This window comes from Peromyscus californicus, unplaced genomic scaffold (assembly GCF_007827085.1).
Source record: "Peromyscus californicus insignis strain IS unplaced genomic scaffold, ASM782708v3 Scaffold_22__1_contigs__length_63687245, whole genome shotgun sequence".
Taxonomy (NCBI): Eukaryota; Metazoa; Chordata; class Mammalia; order Rodentia; family Cricetidae; genus Peromyscus; species Peromyscus californicus.
The window spans coordinates 34,565,007-34,586,184 of record NW_026294525.1 but is presented as its reverse complement, the minus strand read 5'-3'; the positions used below and the strand labels follow the sequence as shown (position 1 = coordinate 34,586,184).

The 21,178-nt window shown below is 36.6% G+C and overlaps 1 protein-coding gene across 1 annotated transcript in view; it reads left to right on the top strand.

Moving 5' to 3' along the window:
* Nucleotides 1-21,178, top strand: part of Lama2 (laminin subunit alpha 2) — a 571,484-nt gene that overhangs the window by 325,089 nt on the left and 225,217 nt on the right. The window contains exons 15-17 of the mRNA XM_052751249.1: nucleotides 1,821-1,932; nucleotides 8,354-8,467; nucleotides 13,364-13,491. Of these exons, the coding sequence (XP_052607209.1) occupies nucleotides 1,821-1,932; nucleotides 8,354-8,467; nucleotides 13,364-13,491 (354 nt within the window). The remainder of the gene's footprint in view (nucleotides 1-1,820; nucleotides 1,933-8,353; nucleotides 8,468-13,363; nucleotides 13,492-21,178) is intronic.

Below are 21,178 nucleotides of genomic sequence, written 5' to 3'. Positions count from 1 at the left end.
ATTATTTTTTGTCATTGTTATTTTTATTTTCTTGCTGTTTGTTTTTGTGTAGTCTTTTTAAAGAGTAGGAGCTAGAGATCAGGTTTAATCATCTGCATATAGATAATACAGTTTTATCAGCACTGTTTGTCAAAGGTGTTACCATTTCTTTAATGTATTTTTTTGGCACCTTGTTAAAAATTCATTTTTCTGTAGGTGTGTGTGTGTGTGTGTGTTTATATCTATTTTCTTATTACTTTGGCTTGTGTATGTATTTTTTTGTCAGTGTTCTGGTCATTGAGTTTCTATGGCTTCCCAGAATATTTTGAAATCAACTACTATGATGCAATCAGATTTGTTCAAGTTGCTTTATCCATTAAAGGACTCTAATGTTCCTTATGAATTTCAGAATTGTTCTCTTTTGGTTTTAGCTCCATAAAGGATGTCACTAATATTTTCATGAAAATTGTGTTGAACATTTATGTAGAAGGCTTTGAATGTTATAGACATTTCAGTAATATTGGTTGTTACAAGCTATGAACTCTAGATATCTTTTTTTGTTTCCTCTTAATTTCTGTCATTGGTGCTCCTTGGTTAAATTTATTACATGATATCTTTAGAATTAGATTGATTTCCTAATTTCTTTCTCAGCAATGTTGTTGTTGGTTTACAAAAACTCTCCTAAGTTTCAATGCTGATTTTCTAAACCATTTCCAGCCTTTGGGATTTCTGGATAAAGTACCATAGAGTAAACACTGTATAGCAAGTACATAGAGTCTTGGAGTAGAGTAATTTGACTTCCTTTAATGGCCATTAATTTCTGTTTCTTTGCATTGACATATTGTTTTAAATACATATTTAAATTATACTGTGATGATTTAAGATGGATTAAACAGTTTCCTCATCACTGTGACATCATTCTTGACTGTAACAACTGAAGAGAGGAAAAGCATATTTTGGCTCACAGTTCAGAGAATGCAGTTCATCATAGCAGGAAGTGTGTTGGTAGAGGTTGATGGAAATAGCAACTTAGGACACAGCTTCTAACATCTCCATAGACAGAGCAGCAGAAAGACCTTTACCAGAAGGACAGATGAACCATAATCCTCACAGCCTACCTGGATGGCCCTATGCCGGTTAGTCCTGTATCCAAAGGTTCCATGTGGCCTTTCAAAACAACAACACCATCTGGAGCCCAAGTCTTCAAACACATGAGTGTTTCAAAGACATCTTACATGCTGTATAATTTGTTGCTTCTCAGTGGACTGGGAAGAGGAAAGAGCTTGATGTCAAAACAGGGACCAATGAAAACTATGAAGAAAAAACTCTGTGGTTCTGCATCTGTCACCTCAGGCCTATGTCCAGAAGACCCTGTAGATGCCTGAAGACACCACCACTGATGGGGGAATCAAGTGTTCAAGGTTCCCTGTGAACTGATATAGGATACTTTAAATTATAGCCATAAATTATTGCTAGACTATTGTATGATACCTAGTATAAGGCTGGTGCTGTATAAATAGAGGCAATGTAATATTATTTAGGAAATAATGACAAAGGCTGTTTTTAAAAGTCTACAGATGCTCAGTACAAATACAAGTGTTTTGTCTAACTATTTTCAGTACACATTGATTAACTCCATGGATGCAGAGTCCATGAGTAGCCAGTACTGAGTCTGTAGTGAATGACGGCAGCAGCTTCACATTACAGAAGAGCATTCCTTTTCAGCGCGGATAGTTTATTCATGTTTACATTGTTATAGATATTCACATATCACCATTCACCTAGTTTCAAAATGCTTCATAGCTTCTTTACTTACTTACTATTAATTTCTCTCTTCCCAGGTTGAGCTCTGTCAATCTTGAATCTGCCGTCCCCTATCCTACTGATAGAAGTATCGCAACTGCTGTGGAAGTTTGCCAGTGTCCACCCGGGTACAGTGGCAGTTCTTGTGAAGTAAGTTTGTAGGAACCCATCCCTCAGATAGTGTTGCCAATAAACTGCCCTAAAAGGGATGTTTTGAAAATTACAATCCCTAACTGCACAAACATATTATTTAAATAAAATTGGCTTCAAGGTTTTTTTTTTTTCTATTCTTTGAGAATGTCATAGATGCTTTCAATGAAGTGTGATCCTATCTACCCCTACTTCCCTCCTCCCAGTCACTGGGTCCTCCAATATATGCTCTTTTCTACTGGGTGTCTTCTTTTTTTTTTTTTTTTTTTTTTTTTTTGGTTTTTTGAGACAGGGTTTCTCTGTGTAACTTTGCGCCTTGGTAGCCCAGGCTGGCCTTGAACTCACAGAGATCCGCCTGGCTCTGCCTCCCGAGTGCTGGGATTAAAGGCGTGTGCCACCACCGCCCGGCAAGGGTGTCTTCTTTTTGATTGCTTTTACTAATATACTACGTCCAATGACCACCTCCCAAACGTGTGTGGGCGTGGCCATCTGCAGCAGTATGGTCAACCTACCAGTGGCCCTAACCCCAGGAAAGTGATTCTCCCTCCCCTAGTAGCTGTCAGCTGCTAATAACTCTTCAGTCAGGTGTAGGGCCTTGGGAGCCCCTCCTTCATCCATGCTAAATTAATGGAGGAATTAGAATGTCTGCCTAGAACTCATGGCTCTTCAATAGAGTTAACCGTGTATTTTCAAAGCTATAGTGAGTGCCCTTTGAAATAGTTTGCCCTATCGTAACTACAATTTGTGTGTTCCCTCCCTTTTTAGCCAGTTCTAAGTTGATGGTAGCAAAATAATATTTCAAAATAATTTTCTTTTTACTTCTGTTAATAAATGGACATTTGTTTCATGTCTCTTTCCTCTTCCATTTTTAAGTCCTATCACCCTCTCCTTCTATTTCTTTCTGAAGAAAGCATCCTGGGCCCAGCATACAATCCTTAAAACTTCAAAGTTAGAGTACGTGGGAGAAATAAATTACTCCTGAAAACTCTTTGCAACTCTTGAGCACCTGAGACTTGACATCTTTATTGTTGTCTCATTTTTCTATATTTGTAATTTTTTAATTACAAATCAATTTAAAAAAATCAATGTTTCTTAATACACTGGCATATCATTTTAAAATGACTTTTAGAAGATTAATTCGATGTATTTTCCTCTAGGTAGTTTGAAACTTGATTTACTTGAAATACCTCTCTGTCTCTGTCTCTGTCTCTCTCTGTCGCTCTGTCCCTCTCTGTCTCTCTCTGTCTCTCTGTCTGTCTGTCTCTCTGTCTGTCTGTCTGTCTCTCTCTCTCTGTCTCTCTGTCTCTCTGTCTCTCTGTCTCTCTCTCTCTCTCTCTATCTGTGTGTGTGTGTGTGTGTGTGTGTGTGTGTACTTTCCTGGTGGAAGGAATGGCTTATAGATAAATAAGAACTTAAGTTTCTTTATGATGGTACCTTGAAGGAATTATCTGAGTGCTCTGAGATGTTCCACTTCACAACACTACTTCTGCCATTTGGAGAAACACCCCAGGCATAACTTTGCTGGCTCTTGTGTTCTTTAAAGTAATACATACTTCCAGAGGCTACACAGAGCTTAAAGTCATGTTCATGACTAATGTGTTTTCTTTAAACCGGGTAGAGATTTGCCCGTCTAGAAATGAAACTAAATGTAATTCATTGAAGTACTTGCTTTTCCAAAATTTATAGAGATAAGAGAAAAATAATCATGGATATGAATTAGTTATGTCAACTCAAATTTGATCTTACATATAAAACACACACTGTACTTGATAAAATATTCCTTTATTACAACTCTTCCAGTTTTGATTTCAAACCAGGCAGGTCCCTTTGAAGCTTTAAACTCCTATTTCAGTTGGAATAATAAATGCCCTCATTCTATTCTTGATTTTAATATATTCCACTTTATTCTCAGTTCTCCCCATCAACTTTTATACTAAATGTCCATTGAATGTAAAATCATGAGAATATTGGCTTGTTCGATTATATGCCTTCTTTCTTTTATCCTTTAGAAATATTTTTGATAAGTTATATATTTAGTAAATTTTATAAATTCATCTGTATAAATTAGCAATAAGTATACAGGACAATCTCTGTAAAATCTGTTTGCAATAAGTAAATAGATCTAGCAATCTGTTTAGATAGAACAAGTACCACTGGAAAATTGAATCACAGCACTCTATAATTAAGGGGGCAGTAAGTGTTATATAAGGTAATGGCGATAATCATTCACAGGGTTGAGCTGTTCAGTGGAGGGAGATGTCAGGGAAAGCATCATGGAGATGTTAACAAGTGATGATGGAGAGGACATAAAGAATAAGGTTCTAAGAATTTCAGATGTGATCTCTAGAAACATCACTGAAGTCTAAGAGACAGATCAATAGTTAAAATCACTGGCTGTACTTCCAGAGGACTCTGGCTCTATTCTCAGCACCCACACAGTGGCTCACAACAATCTGTAACTCTAGTCCCTGGGGATACAATTCTCTTCTAGGCTCCTCAGTCATCAGGCACACATATGATGCGCAGACATACAAGCAGAGCAAACACATAAAGCAAATAACTGACAAATAAATAAATAAATAACGTTTTTAAGTAGCTGGAATAAGTAGGGGTGTTGAGAATGTATGAGAGCAGGTATATAAAACTTTTTGTTTTGTTTTCAGTAAAACTAAATGCCACTTCTTCCTCAGTGATCTTCCACACTTCATTCTATTCTTACGTCTACTCAAGCAAAACTGCTTTTGCTCTTGCTGTCAAATTCAAGGTAGCCAAATGAAATCCTGTGACTACATTTTATCTTACCTGTCACCATCATCATGTGACCCAGTTGATTCCTCTCTCCCTCAAATGCTTTCTACTTCTCAACTCTATGCCATCATCACATTTTCCCAAATATCCATTTAGACAGCTTTGTGAGAGTGATTTTGTTGTTTTGTTTTTTGCAATCATGTTTCCTGGAGATAATAGACAATGTTTTCACAAGGGTGGTAATTATTCAATAAAAAATTGAGAGGCAGAATGTTGTAAAAGCATAAACTTGGCCAGACAGTGGTGGCATATGCCTTTAATCCCAGCACTCAGAGGGGGAGGCAGAGGCAGGTAGATCTCTGTGAGTTCAAGGCCAGCCTGGGCTACAGATTGAGTTTCAGGATAGTTTCCAAAGCTACACAGAGAAACCCTATCTTGGAAAACAAAACAAAAAACAAACAAAAAACCCCATAAACTTGGTTCTAGAATATAAGTGAAATATTATTCCATTTAGAATACTTTGTTCTCCCCATTTCTATTATTTTGGATGGGGAATGGGTACAGAGGTGTGGATATAAACCATGGTGCTTCTTAGCTTATAAGTGAAAAGATAAGTATAATGGCTTTAACTTTTCCATGGATATTAATATAAATTCCATGGCTAAGGAAAAAGTGTGTCAATTACTTTTCTATTGCTGTGAAAAATAAAACACCAATACCAAGATAAATTATGTAAGAAAGCATTAAATTGTCCTAACAGCTCCAGAGGGTTAGAGGACATGATGGAAGAGCAGAGGCATGATGGCAGGAAAATCTCAGAGCCCACATCTTGATCTGTAAGCAGAAGACAGAAGGCACACTGTGAATGGCACATGGTCTTTTGAAGCATCAGAGCTTACTGCCACCAGTAACATACCAACTTGAGCAAAACCACACCTCCTAATCCTTCCCAAATAGTTCTACAAAATGGGGACCAAGTACTCAAACTTATGAGCTATGGAAGTCATTTTCATTCAAACCACTGCAAGGTGTAAGGAATTGGAATGCTTACTGAAAGAATATTGATGCAAGTACATTTCAAAATTATTTTTTAAAAACATGTATTAAAGAAAATACCATGAGGATCCACTTTGACAACAATAAATTACTTCTCTTTGTGTTGTCAACACCCTTACATTTTAATTGAGATTATGAGGGTCCTGCCCCTTGATAGTCCCCTCCCAGGGTCCAGGCAGAATCTATAACCAGCTGATAATTAATCTTTGAGGATAAAAAATGAATCTATGTACACGAAACCCATACATTTTATTATTCTGTGTCAGTTCTCTTTCTACACAACTTCTATTCTGCTCTCATGCCTAGCTCTTTTCTTGCCTGATTCTCTCTACATCTTTCTGCTATTCCCTCTAAGACTACTTAATTCCTTCATCTAGGTTATCACCCATCTAGTTCCTTTCCATCTCAGCTCCTCTCTCATCTCCTTCTTTCTCATCTTGTTCTTCCTCATCTTGTTCTTCCCCATCTGGTTCTTCCTCATCCCCATCTGGTTCTTCCTCATCTTCCATCTTGATCCTTTAGTACTCTCTTCTAGCCCTTCAATCTAGTTCTTACCCATCTAGTTCTTCCATTCTCTTTTCTCTTCTGCATCTCATCCTCAAGTTCTCTCCCAAATCCTCCTCTATGTCTCCTTATACCTCTCAGCTCCCTCATCTCTCAGGTATTCAGTTATAAAATCAAGCAATAGCAATGATCTGGCCGAGCAATGACATCAGGCTTGAATTCTTACAGGGTCATAAATGCAGATAAGAGTTTTCCTCAGGGAGTGACCATCAGGCTTTCTTTTACAACCCAAAAAGGGAGTGGTAAAAGAGGAGGTCAACTGAGAGCTAATAATTGGTCAGTATATCAAGAAAAGGGGGGTTATGTGCTCAGTATACATTCCTAAAAGTGGTTAGATAAGAAGTTAGGAGTCTATAATATTAGTAAGGCTGTATAAGAAAGAAGGGTCTCAGCTTAAATTGCACAAGAAATGAAGGTATCTGCCTGACCTAGGAGACAGATGTTGTTTCCATAAGGGTGTTACATTAGTTCAGGAGATCAATTGGCCTTAGATGCTTGATAGGTATTTTAGATAAATATACTGTTAGGAGTTCTTGGAAGCACACATAGCATACAAGAGAATCATTGTAGGAATCAGCTAATATGTACAAAAAAGCTAAAAATATCACCAAGACATCTTAAGCCATGGCTTGACCTTCTGAAGCCTTAACTTTTTAAAAGTCCTTAACTTTTCCAAGTCGTAGCTTTTGTCATAGCAGCTGGATTCCATTATATTTTCCTGCAGCCTGCAGCAACATTTTTACCTCCATTTGGATTGTGGGGGCTTACTGGTTTTGAAACACGTATGTTAGAGAAGGAATCACTTGTAGGGAAATGGGGGGAAACATACTAGAAGGAGAAATGAAATTAAACCATTGTCTCTGTACTGCTCAAATTAAGAGGAAGTGAATTTTATTTTCTTCCCAGACAAGAAATATTAGTATGTATTTTTCACATATTTGTTATTGTTCGAATGGAAGTTTCCTCACATCCTGAGGCAAAAGGATCATTTCCCACATTACACAGCATGGTTCTATGTAGCTATTACTTCAGTGATTTTCTCTGGGTTCCATTTCCAACCAGAAAAGGGACCTTTTCTTTGACATATGATGACATATTTAACCATCCAGAAACATAGTAAATAACTCACAAGATGCAATTGCAACCTGAGGGTATCATAAACTTCCAGAGGGCAGCAATGTTTGCACATTTTTTTTTTTTTACATCCCATCTCATCTGTGGAAGTCCACACAGAAGGAAATGTAATGAATGGTGATAGTAGATGTGAAATGCTGACCCACAGGTAATCTGCCACGCAAATATCTCATATTGGTTTTCTGTTTTCAAATAATTTTATTCCACATTTAAAAATATCAGTGGTGAATATAAGCATGCTTACAATCAAAAAACATAAATGAACTAGCAAGGCAATACATGCTAAATAAATCATAACCTATTTTATACAAATTTGAGAAAGCATGAAGGACAGAGGAAATTTAAGATAAAATAAATGAATTATGAATGTGTGCCAGCGACTGGGTATGTTTTGAAATGAAAGAGGGGCAACATTGGGTATGCCTCCAAGTGATTCCAAAGATTCTCTGGAAGTGAAGGTGGTCGGGGCAGTCAGTTTGTGGGGAAGGGAGTCCATGCAGAGAACCAATCTGTGATGACACTGTGTGCTCTGTGAGCCTAAGACTCTGTAGACTCCTGCCATGCCCAGTGCCTTTCTCAGTGCCTTTCCTTCTGTTTTCTGGTCTGTGCTTTTTGCTTTGAGACTGTCACATTTCAATTCTTTATATCTCTGCTTTATTTTACCATTTCAGAAGAGACACCAAGCTAATGCTTCCTCTAATCTCATACCTGCCAATAACAGTAAGGTCAGTACGAAGCCCCAGTGTCAGGAGAAATAGCACAGTAGTAATGTTTCAATAATGGCTTTGCTTCTTTTGACAAGCACATTTGCTGAGTTTGCTACCTGGGTTATTTTCTATTATCAGGAAAAAGGGAACGACTTTCCTTTTTCTTTAAATACTGAAAAGTGACACTGAAACCTTATCTTTTTTTTTTTCAGTCCTGTTGGCCTAGGCACCGAAGAGTTAATGGCACTATTTTTGGTGGCACCTGTGAACCATGTCAGTGCTTTGGTCATGCAGAATCTTGTGATGATATCACAGGAGAGTGTCTGGTAAGTGCTACTCTCTTGAGAATGCTGATTGACAAAGCTGAAATCTGTGCAACAAACCCTGGAATTCTGTTGCTACCTTTGCAACCTTGAACACATGAGTCAGCAAATGATGTGTCATACATCTTTATCCAAAATTGCATTGGAAGCGAAGAATGCTCTTTCATATGTGTGGTGGTATTGTGTCCCCCAATATATTGTGCACTGTAATAAACTTATCTGGGGTCAGAGAACAGAACAGCCACTAGACAGACATAGAGGCCAGAAAATGGTGACATTCATACCTTAAATCCCAGCCTTCTGGAAGCAGAGATCCATCTGGATCTCTGTGCATTCAAAGCCACACTGGAAACAACCAGACATGGTGGCACACGCCTTTAATCCCAGGAAGTGATGGCAGGAAGCAGAAAGGTATAAAAGACATGAAAACCAGGAACTAGAGTCTGGTTAAGCTTTTAGGCTTCTGAGCAGCAGTTCAGCTGAGATCCATCTGGATGAGGACTCAAAGGCTTCCAGTCTGAGGAAACAGGATCACTGAGGAATTGCCAAGGTGAGGTCAGCTGTGGCTGGTTGTCTCTCTGATCTTTCAGTGTTCACCCCAATACCTGGCTTTGGGTTATTTTTTATTAAAAAGACCTTTTAAGATTCATGGTACACATATGTGATCTGCCTAGAGACTATGAGAAAGTGCATTTTCATATTCATCTAAAATCTGAATTAGGATCAAATAAATCATTATAAAGTATAACTAATGACTAGGATACACATCGACTATGAATATATATGGTTTTTCTCTCTCCTATAAATCTACCAAAAGTAGACTATTCTAAAACGTAAAATGATTTATATCCCCATAATATGAAAAAACATGCAACATAACCATTACAATAAAAATAATTCATTGTTTTTATGTGTTAGAGGTTTCTTTCACTTGGAAAATAAGGGCATATTATGTATGTTTATTTAAAATTTTGAACATTGAGGTCAATTAAAGTGTTGTGCATAGATTTTAACATATTAAACATATGTCATGCATCTTCAGTGAGAGTGTTCCTTCTACAATTGGCTCTGTACTTTTAACCCAAAAAACTGAAGCTGCACAAGCACAGAGCACTGTCTGGGCTGCTAAGTAGCTGGAGGCCTGGAGAGTTCTTACAAACAGACACTCGAGGGCATGTTAGCTTTATATTGTCTGCCATGGCATGAAACTTGAAAGAACACCTCTCATGCCATTAGTCTCACAAAACAGAATTTGAGATGGTGCCAGCTTTGGAGGATATCATATTCTCATCTCTCTGCAGAATATAAGGCAGACTCTGTTGTCTGTAATTCTAATGTTGTATTCCTCTTGCTGATTTCTCTGCTTTCTCCTCTACTTAAATGCTACTAGGGAAAATCCAAAGTGAAAAATCAGGGCTTTTGTTCCAATATAATTTGGCATTTCAGTTTATTGGTGCACTTTCTGTTTTTTTGCATAAGATTTTTGTTCAATTGCAGAGCAGCGTAAAGCATGATAGCCCTAATTTGTGGATCAGTAAATTTTTCAAATGACGATTTTGCAAATAAAAAGACTGAGTGATTTCCATTTTAATTATACTACAGTCTTTTAAAGTGACTCTGGGGGAAATATTGAACTACCTTTAAACACTTTATTAGCATGCAACAGAATATATTCAATTCCAAACTAACATTCATTTGCTTTACTTACCCTGAAAGGACAAAAATAAATATGCCACAATACCAACCTCATAATGTCCCCTAAGGTATTCTACGAAGTTAGTTCATTAGGATTAAATCAAATCCTGAAGCTGATGCATTTGATGATATGATACATTGTCAAATAGGAACCATTTGTTTCAGAACAAAATAGTTTCTTTCAGCAGAGTGGTGAGAATAGGAATGGTGAGAATTGGTAGGCAGGGCCCATCAGGTTATTGACAATTTGATGGCCAAGAAGAGAGAAGTCAACCTTCCAATGATGGAAGGATCTTAAGAAAACCATGGATTCTTAGTAGCCAGACTCAGTCTCTTCTTCCTAGGTTTCCTGAGGGAGCAAATGATCTCGCAGACTCTTCTGGACTCTTCAAGTGTCACTTCTCTGTATTGGTACTGATAACTCTGTGCTCAAACCCATTCTGAATATCTTAGTTCTGACATAATCTACACAGACAACAATATTAGGATATTGTATATTAAAGGAATTCTTATAGATCAGTCAAGTTCTCATTTTATCTCCTTTTGATTATTCAGGGGAAATTTTTTCACTAGTAGCAAACATAACATGAAATTTATTTATTTATTTTTTTTTGTTTTTTTGAGACAGGGTTCCTCTGTGTAGTCCTAACTGTCCTGGAACTCACTTTGTAGACCAGGTTGGCCTCAAACTCAAAGAGATCCACCTGCCATTGCCTCTCGAGTGCTGGGATTAAAGGAGTACACCACCATGCCCAGCATGGAATTTATTTTTTTAAAGGATGTTTTAGTGTTGCTTACCTTTGAAAATTGATTATAAATGAGCACTTTGGGGTTCAGAATGAATTCAGGCTTCTGTTTTAGAATGGATCCGTATGACTAGGTCATCTTAACTCAAGTGCACTGGAGAAAACCCAGGGAGTATTTCAAGCCATGTAGGAAGGCTGTGTGAGTCTCAGTATTTTCATGATCTAAATTGCAAGCAATGGTTAAAAGTCACGTTGATAGCAAGCTACCTGTGAAAAGACTCTGTTCATCAGAGTAGAAAGTCTATCTTTTCCACTGGTGATTTCCATTGTATTGCTTGCCTGGTGGTGTCTCAGTTTTGATTACCAACATACTTGAATTTTAAAATTACTCTTGTTTCCATTTAAGGAAAAGTAAAAATAGACAGTATAAGGAACACACTGCACTTGTTTTTATTTTAAATGTGTAGTTGAAGGCATGCAAATTATCTAAGATTTTCAGTTGAATTTCAAAAATTCTAATTTTGGTCTGGTTACCGTGTAATCAGTTGAATGATCCTCTTTAAAAAAAAAAAAAAAAAACCAAAGATTTTTTTTTATCTTTTATTTTATTTTATTTGCAATAAGCACACTGCTACATTGAGACATACATTTAAAAAGAAAACATTTTGACACAAATTATCTCATGTCATCTCCACAATAATGTAATGTAGCATTATCTACATCTTCCTGGAAGCAAAAGGCTGGAGGGGGCCAAGAGAGAGGATGGTAAATTTTCATAGTGTCAACTTGAGATAGGAAAAGAATTTTTCAAAGAATAAGCCATTTCTTAGGTTTAAGAAAATAAGGGGTGCCTTACGGGGGACTTGGAAAGTGAAAAAAAATGACAGAATACCCAACTAAAGGAAAAACCATTTTCTGCAAATAGACCCATTTTCTTTAGGTATCTTGTGATAATTGTTAACAGAAAGAGTAACATTCATGCTTTCTTTAAAAATATTTGCTAAGCAAATAGAGAAAGAATTTTAAATAAAGTCCATTTTTAAATATACTAGTTATTGTGAAAGAAAACCCTACTTCTTCTCGGTTAATGGGCTTCAGCTCCCTTCCTTCACAGAGTTGAACGGGGAGTTCAAAGATAAATTAATAAATTATATTTTGGATATCTTTCAACAAACAAGCCTGACCTCTCCAAGGAATTTTAATAAGTTGTTCTCAGAATTGTATCTTTACTTATTAATGCCTATGCTTCTGTTGAGTCCATTTACTAAATGTAATTGAAATCACTCTGATTTTAAAACATCAAAATAAATAATATTCAGAGTTTCATTAACTTAGTCTATTCCAGTGGTCACGCAGGTTAATAACTTTATACTCTCAGTTTAAAATTAATTTATATTTTAGCTATTTCTCTCACAGAATTTCTTTACTGATCATAAAATAAAGACTGCATACCCTTGGGTTCTATGAACTCTTTCAGTATGCAGAGAAATTATTAATTGTATATCCTTATTACACTGAAATATATTTCAGTAGTAATGAGTACTTTTCGATAGGAAGTAAACACCCTCATTTTATCATGGGAGAATAATCACGTTGAACTCTTGGAAACCTCGGAGACAATTCTGTACTTAGCAGCTGCATTGTTCACCTGAATCTCAGATTTGGTGTCTTTTACAAATGCAGCTCAACCCAAGGAAGGTAATCTAGTTCACAGGAAGGGCTCAAGAAGTAAATTACCGTTTTTGTTTTTGAAGAAGATGTGTTTCCCAAAACAAATGGCAAGAGCATGTAACTTCTGTTCTTTGTTTGCTTGCTTGTTTAATTTCTAAAAGCAGTAATTGCATACCTTGCAGTTTCATTATATACTGTTGTGTGTTTAAATTATATTGTTTTTTAACATTTAATTATGGGCCAAATAGTCTCCTCACTGACATAATATGGGAATGCGTTGTTCAATCCATCTGAATCCACTAAGTTCCAAATTACTGTCTGAGCTAAGAGAGCAAGTCTCAAGGGATTTACACAATGAGCTATAGTTCCTATTAAGCCAGCATTTTTAATGCCATTAGGGCTTTATGCCTAAACACACACACACAGAAAAGAGAGAGAGAGAGAGAGAGAGAGAGAGAGAGAGAGAGAGAGAGAGAGAGAGAGAGAGAGATTGCCTTATGAAAATAAAAATAGGAAATACAATTTTCATATTGAAAATTTTCTTAATGAATTTTGGTCATTTTCTTTAGTATGCTACACTGAAACTAGTGTGAAGTTCTAAGATAAATATTAAATAAGTGTTAAATTAACTTCCAGTGCTATTTTTTTTGTGCTGTAACATTGAACATTTAATATGGGAAACCACTCTCCCAGACGGGAACCCACTAATAACTTTGGAGAACTGTTTTTTGGTAACATGGTTGTGCTTGAAACCAAAATAATGAAGTGATGTGTGCTTCTTTCTCAGAACTGTAAGGATCACACAGGGGGCCCATATTGCAATGAATGTCTTCCTGGTTTCTATGGTGATCCCACTCGAGGAACCTCTGAAGACTGTCAACCCTGTGCCTGTCCACTCAATATCCCATCAAATAAGTGAGTACCAGGTTGACCCTACTACAGAGCTTCCCTTCCACTTCTACAGATGCACTTTTCATATCAGAAAGATACATTTGTGGATATCTCAAGAGGGAATGTAAATTTTGATATGTGAAGTATTTAAAATTATGACCATTTCCATGGATTTTGCTATTTGGGCTACAGATTTGATTTATAACTTAAGAGATTAAATTTCAAATGAAATTTATAAATTAATTCCAAAGAGCAGATCTACTTTGTATAAATCTATACCCCTGATAAATAATCATTTATTATAATATGCCTTTATGTTATAGATGCCTTATTAAACTTGTTCCACAGCATCATTGTATAAATGAGTAATGAACTATGGATGATGGTTACTCTATATTCTTACATAAATAATGTAGATTTTAGAAAAGTATAATGTAAGCATCATATCATTTCCATCAATTTTTCTCATTTTGTCACCTAGAGAAATAATCTGTTGGAGCAGATATTTTAAAAAGAAAGAGACAATATGCAGCTTGTCTGAGTCTTTTCCTGACTTGATGAGTGTAGCTGAAGTTTTTCTGTGTCCCGCCCAGTCTGCTGCCACTCAGACCCAAGTAAACAAACAGAGGCTTATATTAATTAAAATCTGTATGGCCTATTGGCTCAGGCTTCTCGATAGCTAGATCTTACATCTTAAATTAACCCATTTCTATAAATCTATACTTTGCCATGTGGCTTGTGGCTTACTGGTATCTTTACATCTTGCTTCTCATGGCGCGACTGGCAGTGTCCTCTCTGTTCTATCTTTTGACTTCCTCCTCTCTAGATAAAAATGTCCCACCTAACCCTATTCTGCCTCACCATTGGCCAAATAGCTTTATTTATCAACCAATCAGAGCAACCTATTTTCACAGCATACAAAAAGACATTCCTCCATCATATGAGAATACTATATTTTACTTGCTAAAATGGCACATTCCCAAAGCATAGGCATGTCTCAATGAATAGGTCCTGAAAAAACAACAACAAAAGCACTACTATGGTGTACATCACTCTGAAAATAAATTAGTAATTTTTAATGAATACTTATAAAGAAATGTCATTTTATTTCTTTTGTTGTCATTTCTAAAGCTGCAAATTAAACCCAAGGCATTGAACATGCTGTACCACTGAGCACAATCCTATCCCTAACTAAATTCAAATGAAAGAAATTCCTTTTTGAAGAAACCTATTAAAGGCAAATTTGATGCTTAGTACAACTCTTGCTGTAGTGCGTTTCTTTGGCTCTTTCCAGTTGCTGTGGTAATACTACAAGAATAAAAATTGTAAATATTCTTAAGGGAAATATGTCAACTGAAGCTTTTTAATGTGAGAATTTGGTCAAGCAGGGCAGACTCTAAAGCCTTAACCAAGAAGTCCATGTTCTATATGGTCATCTATTAGATTATATTCCAAGTGAAAGACTTTGGAAAGATCTGCCATTCCTTAAGTCATCTGTGGAACTGAAGTTCCTGCTATCCACACTGGTAAACTCTTCACCATTCTTTCCAACCACGCTTCTCTTTAGAATTCACTGTTGACCGCAGGAGAGAGCAAACTACTGTTTAGTGAAGGCAGGTTGTCAGAATAGATCTGAGCACCATGCTTTGGTGTTTCAAGAATAAACCTGTAAGGTGGAGAGTGAAGTTTCTGAAAAGGTGGCATTTTTATGTCATATCTAGAGCCAGAATTCCTTGGCTTCCTGCTAACTCTACACTTCAAGATGCAAAACTTTGAGCAGGTTACCAAAACACCACACAGTTCATCAACTTAACCCTCTTGCGGAGGTGTGTGTGAATTACACAATTAAACTGTGGTAAGCACTTAAAATAGTAGATGACATAGAGAACTGAGAACTTATTTAAAGTAAACAGTTCAGAGTCCTAGTCTCAATTATCCTGTTGGAATTTGAAGTTACTAAATGTCCCTATTATTTCCAGTCCTCTGAAGTACATATTAAAGAAAGTTTTAAGGAAGTAAAAATCTATATTTTAAGTGAGAACAATTAAAACCAACTCATTGATCTGCCTGGTAAGTTAAGTTCTCTAGAGAGACACTGAAAAGAAATGAGACATTGGTTTAATGTGCTTTAATGATCATATGTTTCTAGAGTTCAGGGAGTGTGTCTAGACAGGCACAGAACTGAACTGTAGACAAATTTCTAAACAGTCTTATTAAATAAGAAATACAGAGCCAAATACAGAGGTGTAAGCTGTAGAGATCAGAGCAACAGCCGCCAACTAACCTTAGCTTACCATGTCACCATAGCTTCCCAAGAGAAACTCTTCCTGTCTAACCTGCGGCTTTATTGCCTTCCTGTTCTGCCTTCTCATTGGCTCTAAGTCCTGTCACATCACTTCCTTGTCACTGCTTGTCTATATAGACCTCCAGGTCTCTATGGTAGGTACTGGTATTAAAGATATGTGTCACCATGCTTGGTTGTGTCCTTGAACACACAAGAGACTCTGCCTGCCATGTGATCAGATTAAGGGCATGTGCCACCACCGCCTGACTTCTGTTTATGGCTGACTATGAGCTCTGATCTCCAGGCAAACTTTATTTATTAACATACAAATAAAATATCACATTTCAGCACAAATAAAATATCAGCACATTGAAGAACCTTTAATCACTAAAGGTGTTAGAAAAAAAAGAAAGAAGAAAACTGGAAAGCAAAGACTGTGAAGGAACAAACGAAAGTGATTCCTCCCTAAGTCATGGCTACTCAGGGTTGTGCTGCATGTAGTAGGCCTGTGCTGGTCATGATGGGACAGATGGTTGTCAGCTGCATATATGAAGGGTTCCCCTCCATATTCACTGTGGCTGAATGGTATTGTTCAAGCCATCTACCTACATATAACAATCATTATTCCACACCGGTATTTACTGATAAAAAACTGGCAGGTGGCACCCGAGATTTTCCTATAACACATCTCCTCAGCCAAAATATTGTCAGGATTTGCACCGCTTTCAGTTCAAAAACACTGGCCCTTCGTGTTATCTTGTGAATCCAGCCCAGTACACTTCACAAGTAGAGAAATATTTAGAGATATAGGCATTATGGATTTCCTCTCAAGTTTGACCAATTTTGTATGTAAGAGTCATGTGGGAGAGAATCTGCATGGTATTTACTGGCATTCATGACCCATGTTTCCTCTATGTGTGCTGCATGTCTCTTTTTCTAACAACTTTTTTATTATTTCTTCCAGATAAAACTAACTCAGCAAACATTAAAAACCCATCCATGATGACAAAGGGATTGGAATCCCAGTCTAATGGTTGTGTTTCCTAAAACAAATACATTCCAGTTTGGTTTAATTATGTTGATCAAGTTTTCTAAAAAATAAAAATAAATATAATAACATCAGTAATACAAGGCAGAATTGACTAAATTTTAAGATAATTTATTAAAGTAAATATTTAATTGTGAAATAATTTTATTTTTAATAGTAGACTTGTGGGGAGAGAGACTGCCTATTTTAAATTATAGACTTAATTGTGGTATTTTTGTAAACAGAAAAATAAGAATTAATGGTACTTCAATAGTTTATAAGTCATAGCAATTTTATGACTAAAGTCATATATTCTTTTAAATTTAAAACAGTTTACAAAAATTATTATAGTTTAGCTGCACAACCATGTTGCAAAAAGATCATCTTTATCTAATAACCTAAATATTTTCATCAAAACTTTTCAATAGGTGTAGGCAGTTAGTAATGAAGGAAACCATCTTTATATATGGGGAATAAAAAACTTTAATGTTGTAATCCATGCTAGGCACTCTGAGGTATAATTGAATATTCACATTTAATTTATAAGATGTGATTTGAATTTTCTCAGGTTATTCAGAAATAATAAAAAAGAGCTAAAGGTTGCTGCAACCTCTGTCTGAAGTGCGGCTTAGTGATAGTTTTATCTTAGTGATTTATCTCTTAATCCCTGGTCATAAATCTTAGAAATCACAGGCATTTTGGCTCCAAATTTCTTAGATAATATTGCTAAATAAATCAAATGTGAAGGAGATAAAAACAGATTGGTATGATTATTAAGATGTATGGATACATATGAACATATAATATTTAAATTATAAATATAGATCACCTTCATCAGCTGTTTACAGTGTACACTTGTCCTTTTCATCTTAGTGATATATATATATTTTAAGTATGGACAGTAACTAAAGTAATGCGATTTCCTTCTGGAGAAACAAATAAAGTGTAAACATTTCAGTTTATATTCATTAATTTGTAGTTACAGAGCTCATAGTTTAAAGACAAAACTCCACGAATATTTTTGCTTGAACACTTAGGTTCTAAAAAAAAAAATAGATATTATCACTAAAGACTTTTGAAATTTCCCTCAGTTGTGTAATATGTTTAGAGGTATTGTCAGAGTGGATGGGAGATCAGGCCTTAACAAGTCCTGTGTACTACGTCATAACACTACTTGGTAGCTCGGGAATACCAAGAGCTATGTTTGTAAAACAGTGGAACGTTTTCTCTCTTAGGGATTACACATGAGGTTCTATTGGTCTGGGGAGATGGCTCAGTGGAGACAGTGCTTGCCATACAAGCATGACAAGGGTTTAAACCCACTGGGTCTGTGTAAAAGTTGGCTAGGCATGGCGGAGACCTATAGTCTCAGAAATTAGGAAGCAGAGATAGGCGATCCAAAGAGCAAGCTACCTAGCTAGACTAGTCACAATTTGTGATCCCAGAACTAGAGAGAGAGACAGACCCTCCCTCAATAAATAAAGTAGATATTAATCAAGTAAGATAACCAGTACCAGTTTCAGGCCATCAAGAATGGTCACACACATACATGTGCATTCACCTGTGCATACATAAATACCAAAACACATACACACACACACACACACACACACACACACACACACACACACACACACACTAACACTGAATTACCAAAATTGGTACTTATAATTGGGAAACGTATTTTAGGACAAGCTAGTCCACTATATTCCATGACAATTTAACATTGCTTAGAACTAAAGCTAATTATGCCTGTACATGTGAATTCATAGTTATATATAAATAGATTCACATATATATTCAAGTAGTACTGAGATTGTACATATGAGTTTACGTGTGTGTGCGCACACACACACTTATAAATAAGTCTTTGTACGTATAATAATATATGCTTGGCTATCGAGAAGGGCTGTACCGTTTATCCCAACAGCTGCTTGCCTCTCTCCTCTTCTTTGCTCTTGGCTCACCCAGTGTTTGGTGTCACGGGGTGGAAAACTCTGGGAGCAGGGCCTTTTTTTCTGTTGGTGAAGAGTGAGCCCGCTGGAGGTGAGTGGCATAAGGTTGGAATCACTTGAAGTCAGTGACCCTTTTACCATTCCCTCTTTGTGTCCCACAGCAATTAGCTTCACATTTGGGGCCAGAATCAGTTTGGAGATGCCTCCTCTGCCAGTCCAGATTCTCAGGGCGTCGTTACTATGCACATTAGTTTCTGGTTCTGATTTTATTTATGTTGTTGACGGTCACCTTCTCCTGTAGCTGCTACTGCAACTACTCTAGAAAAGAAACAGCGCTCAGTTAGCATTATTTAAGGAATGTGAAAGCATACATAGAGGAGCATTTTAAGAAGAGCTTTCATTTGAATACACTGTGGCAAGTATTTATATTACTGGAAGCTTAAACGCACGTAATCTCACCAGCAAGTTTGAATGACAGGTGGTTATAGGGAGAGGAGAGGATCAAATAAAGACCCCCGAAGTCATGAATCTCATGTAAATTCTCCTGGAAATTAGTGTGTGACCTTGAGGAAGAAAAATTAAGTTTGTCTCAGCCAGCTCATAGGAATCTCTTAAAATTCAGCACAATTATGATAAAAGTACTCTGAAATGTAAGAGCTCGTCAAAGTGAATATATTGTTATTGCTTAATATTTTTCCTGAAAAAAGTATTTGTCTCTGTCAGTGAGCTCAGTTGACTTTATTGCAGCTGGTTTTAACTGACAATGGAGTATTTCTAAAAATTTAAGATTTATTTTAGAAATGGTTTTAAGGTGTCAGAAGCTTGTCAACCACCTTTGACATGCCTTTATGGTAAACTGATTTAGAATTTTAAAAAATAATTCACTTGGTTTTCCTTTAGTCACTACGGTCCAACAAGGTTGGCAAGCTCGGGCTTCCCCTTGGGGTTTCTTTCTCCACAAGGATGAGGCAGTTAGAGAATGCCAATGTTGGAAGAACACACAGGTACACAACAGTGAGTTGTCAGAATCCAGTTCCTTCTTTCAGTTCTGTAAACAATAACAAATGACAAGTAAGTAGTGGGGCCCATCGGATTTCCATTTATTTGTTTTAATATGTGCCAAGACCTCACGCATGTGGACCCTTCTGTTATGAGCTCTTCTCTCACAAGAGATTTGTCTCTTAGACCCCAAGCTAAGTTCCCACAGCACCCATCAGAACCTCTCCATTTGGATAATGTTTATAAATTCAAGGTTTCCCTGCCTCGACTTTCTCTCTGACCTCACAGATTCATTTAGGCTTTACAATGAGCTGAAATACCTAGCGTGAAGGGTCTAATGGTTCATAATAACTTGGTACTATAGAGAAATGAGAATTATTGGAGCATTACAGGACCACTCGGAGTTATGCCAGAGGGAGGTCACTTTTAAATGGTAGTCACAATGATTGGCACCAAAGTTGGAAAAATATTCCCAAGTCACACCAACTATCAGAAACAGAAAGAGACCAGGGCCCAGCGTGTTTAACTTACTGTGATCTCTTTAACTGTTTAGCCTTTAAGCAAGCCTTGACTAAATTGTTTTGTATTATGGAATAGGAAATATTATAGGGAACACATAATTGGAGTAAGGTTAATTGAGGGCAGTTACCTTTAAAATGGTAGAATGATACAGAGTCTAGAATAACTAATCTCACAGAGATCACTCTTATGAGAAGAGGCTGGGAAAGTAATGGGAAGCAGTGGAGAAAGACTTAAAGGAGATATGAAATTGTAGTTAACTGGTACCAAGAATTTCTCACATGATATTATGTAAGGGGTCTGTAGGTAAGAACTATATATATATTTCTGAAATCTGCAACATGGGACTCTGAAAAATTTTAACATAAAGAAATAATGAAAAATATTTTAAGAGATATATGTCACAAGATATAAATGTGTACAAGGCATACCACAAAACATTTTATCGCACCCGTGTGTGCAATGATATTATTATATAAATATAAAATTGTATTTTACATAATTTTATATAGCAGATAAAAATAAACTTTTAAAAAGAGCAGTGCAACACAGAGTTCCAAATAGATGAGGACTGGCTCATGGCACAACCAGAAGACATCTCTACATTGAGTCAGTTGTTGCATGAGAGGTGTTTCTTACCAGGCAAAGAAGTAGCACTAATGCTGAACAGGATGAAGAATAGGCTGATGCTGCCATATAACTGTGTTGGTTTTCTCACTTGATGTCACACTCTGATCCTATGGCCCCAAATTGGAACTGTGTTTAAAGACAGGTAAATTTTGGAGCACACTGGGAGATGTGACATAACAAAGCTGGTTTGGTTTGATTTGTGTGATTATAAATCAAGCAGAATGTATGTATTAGGTATTTGGTGAAAGCTTCTGTAAGGATTCTATCCATGTAGCATCATGCCTATGGGTACACATG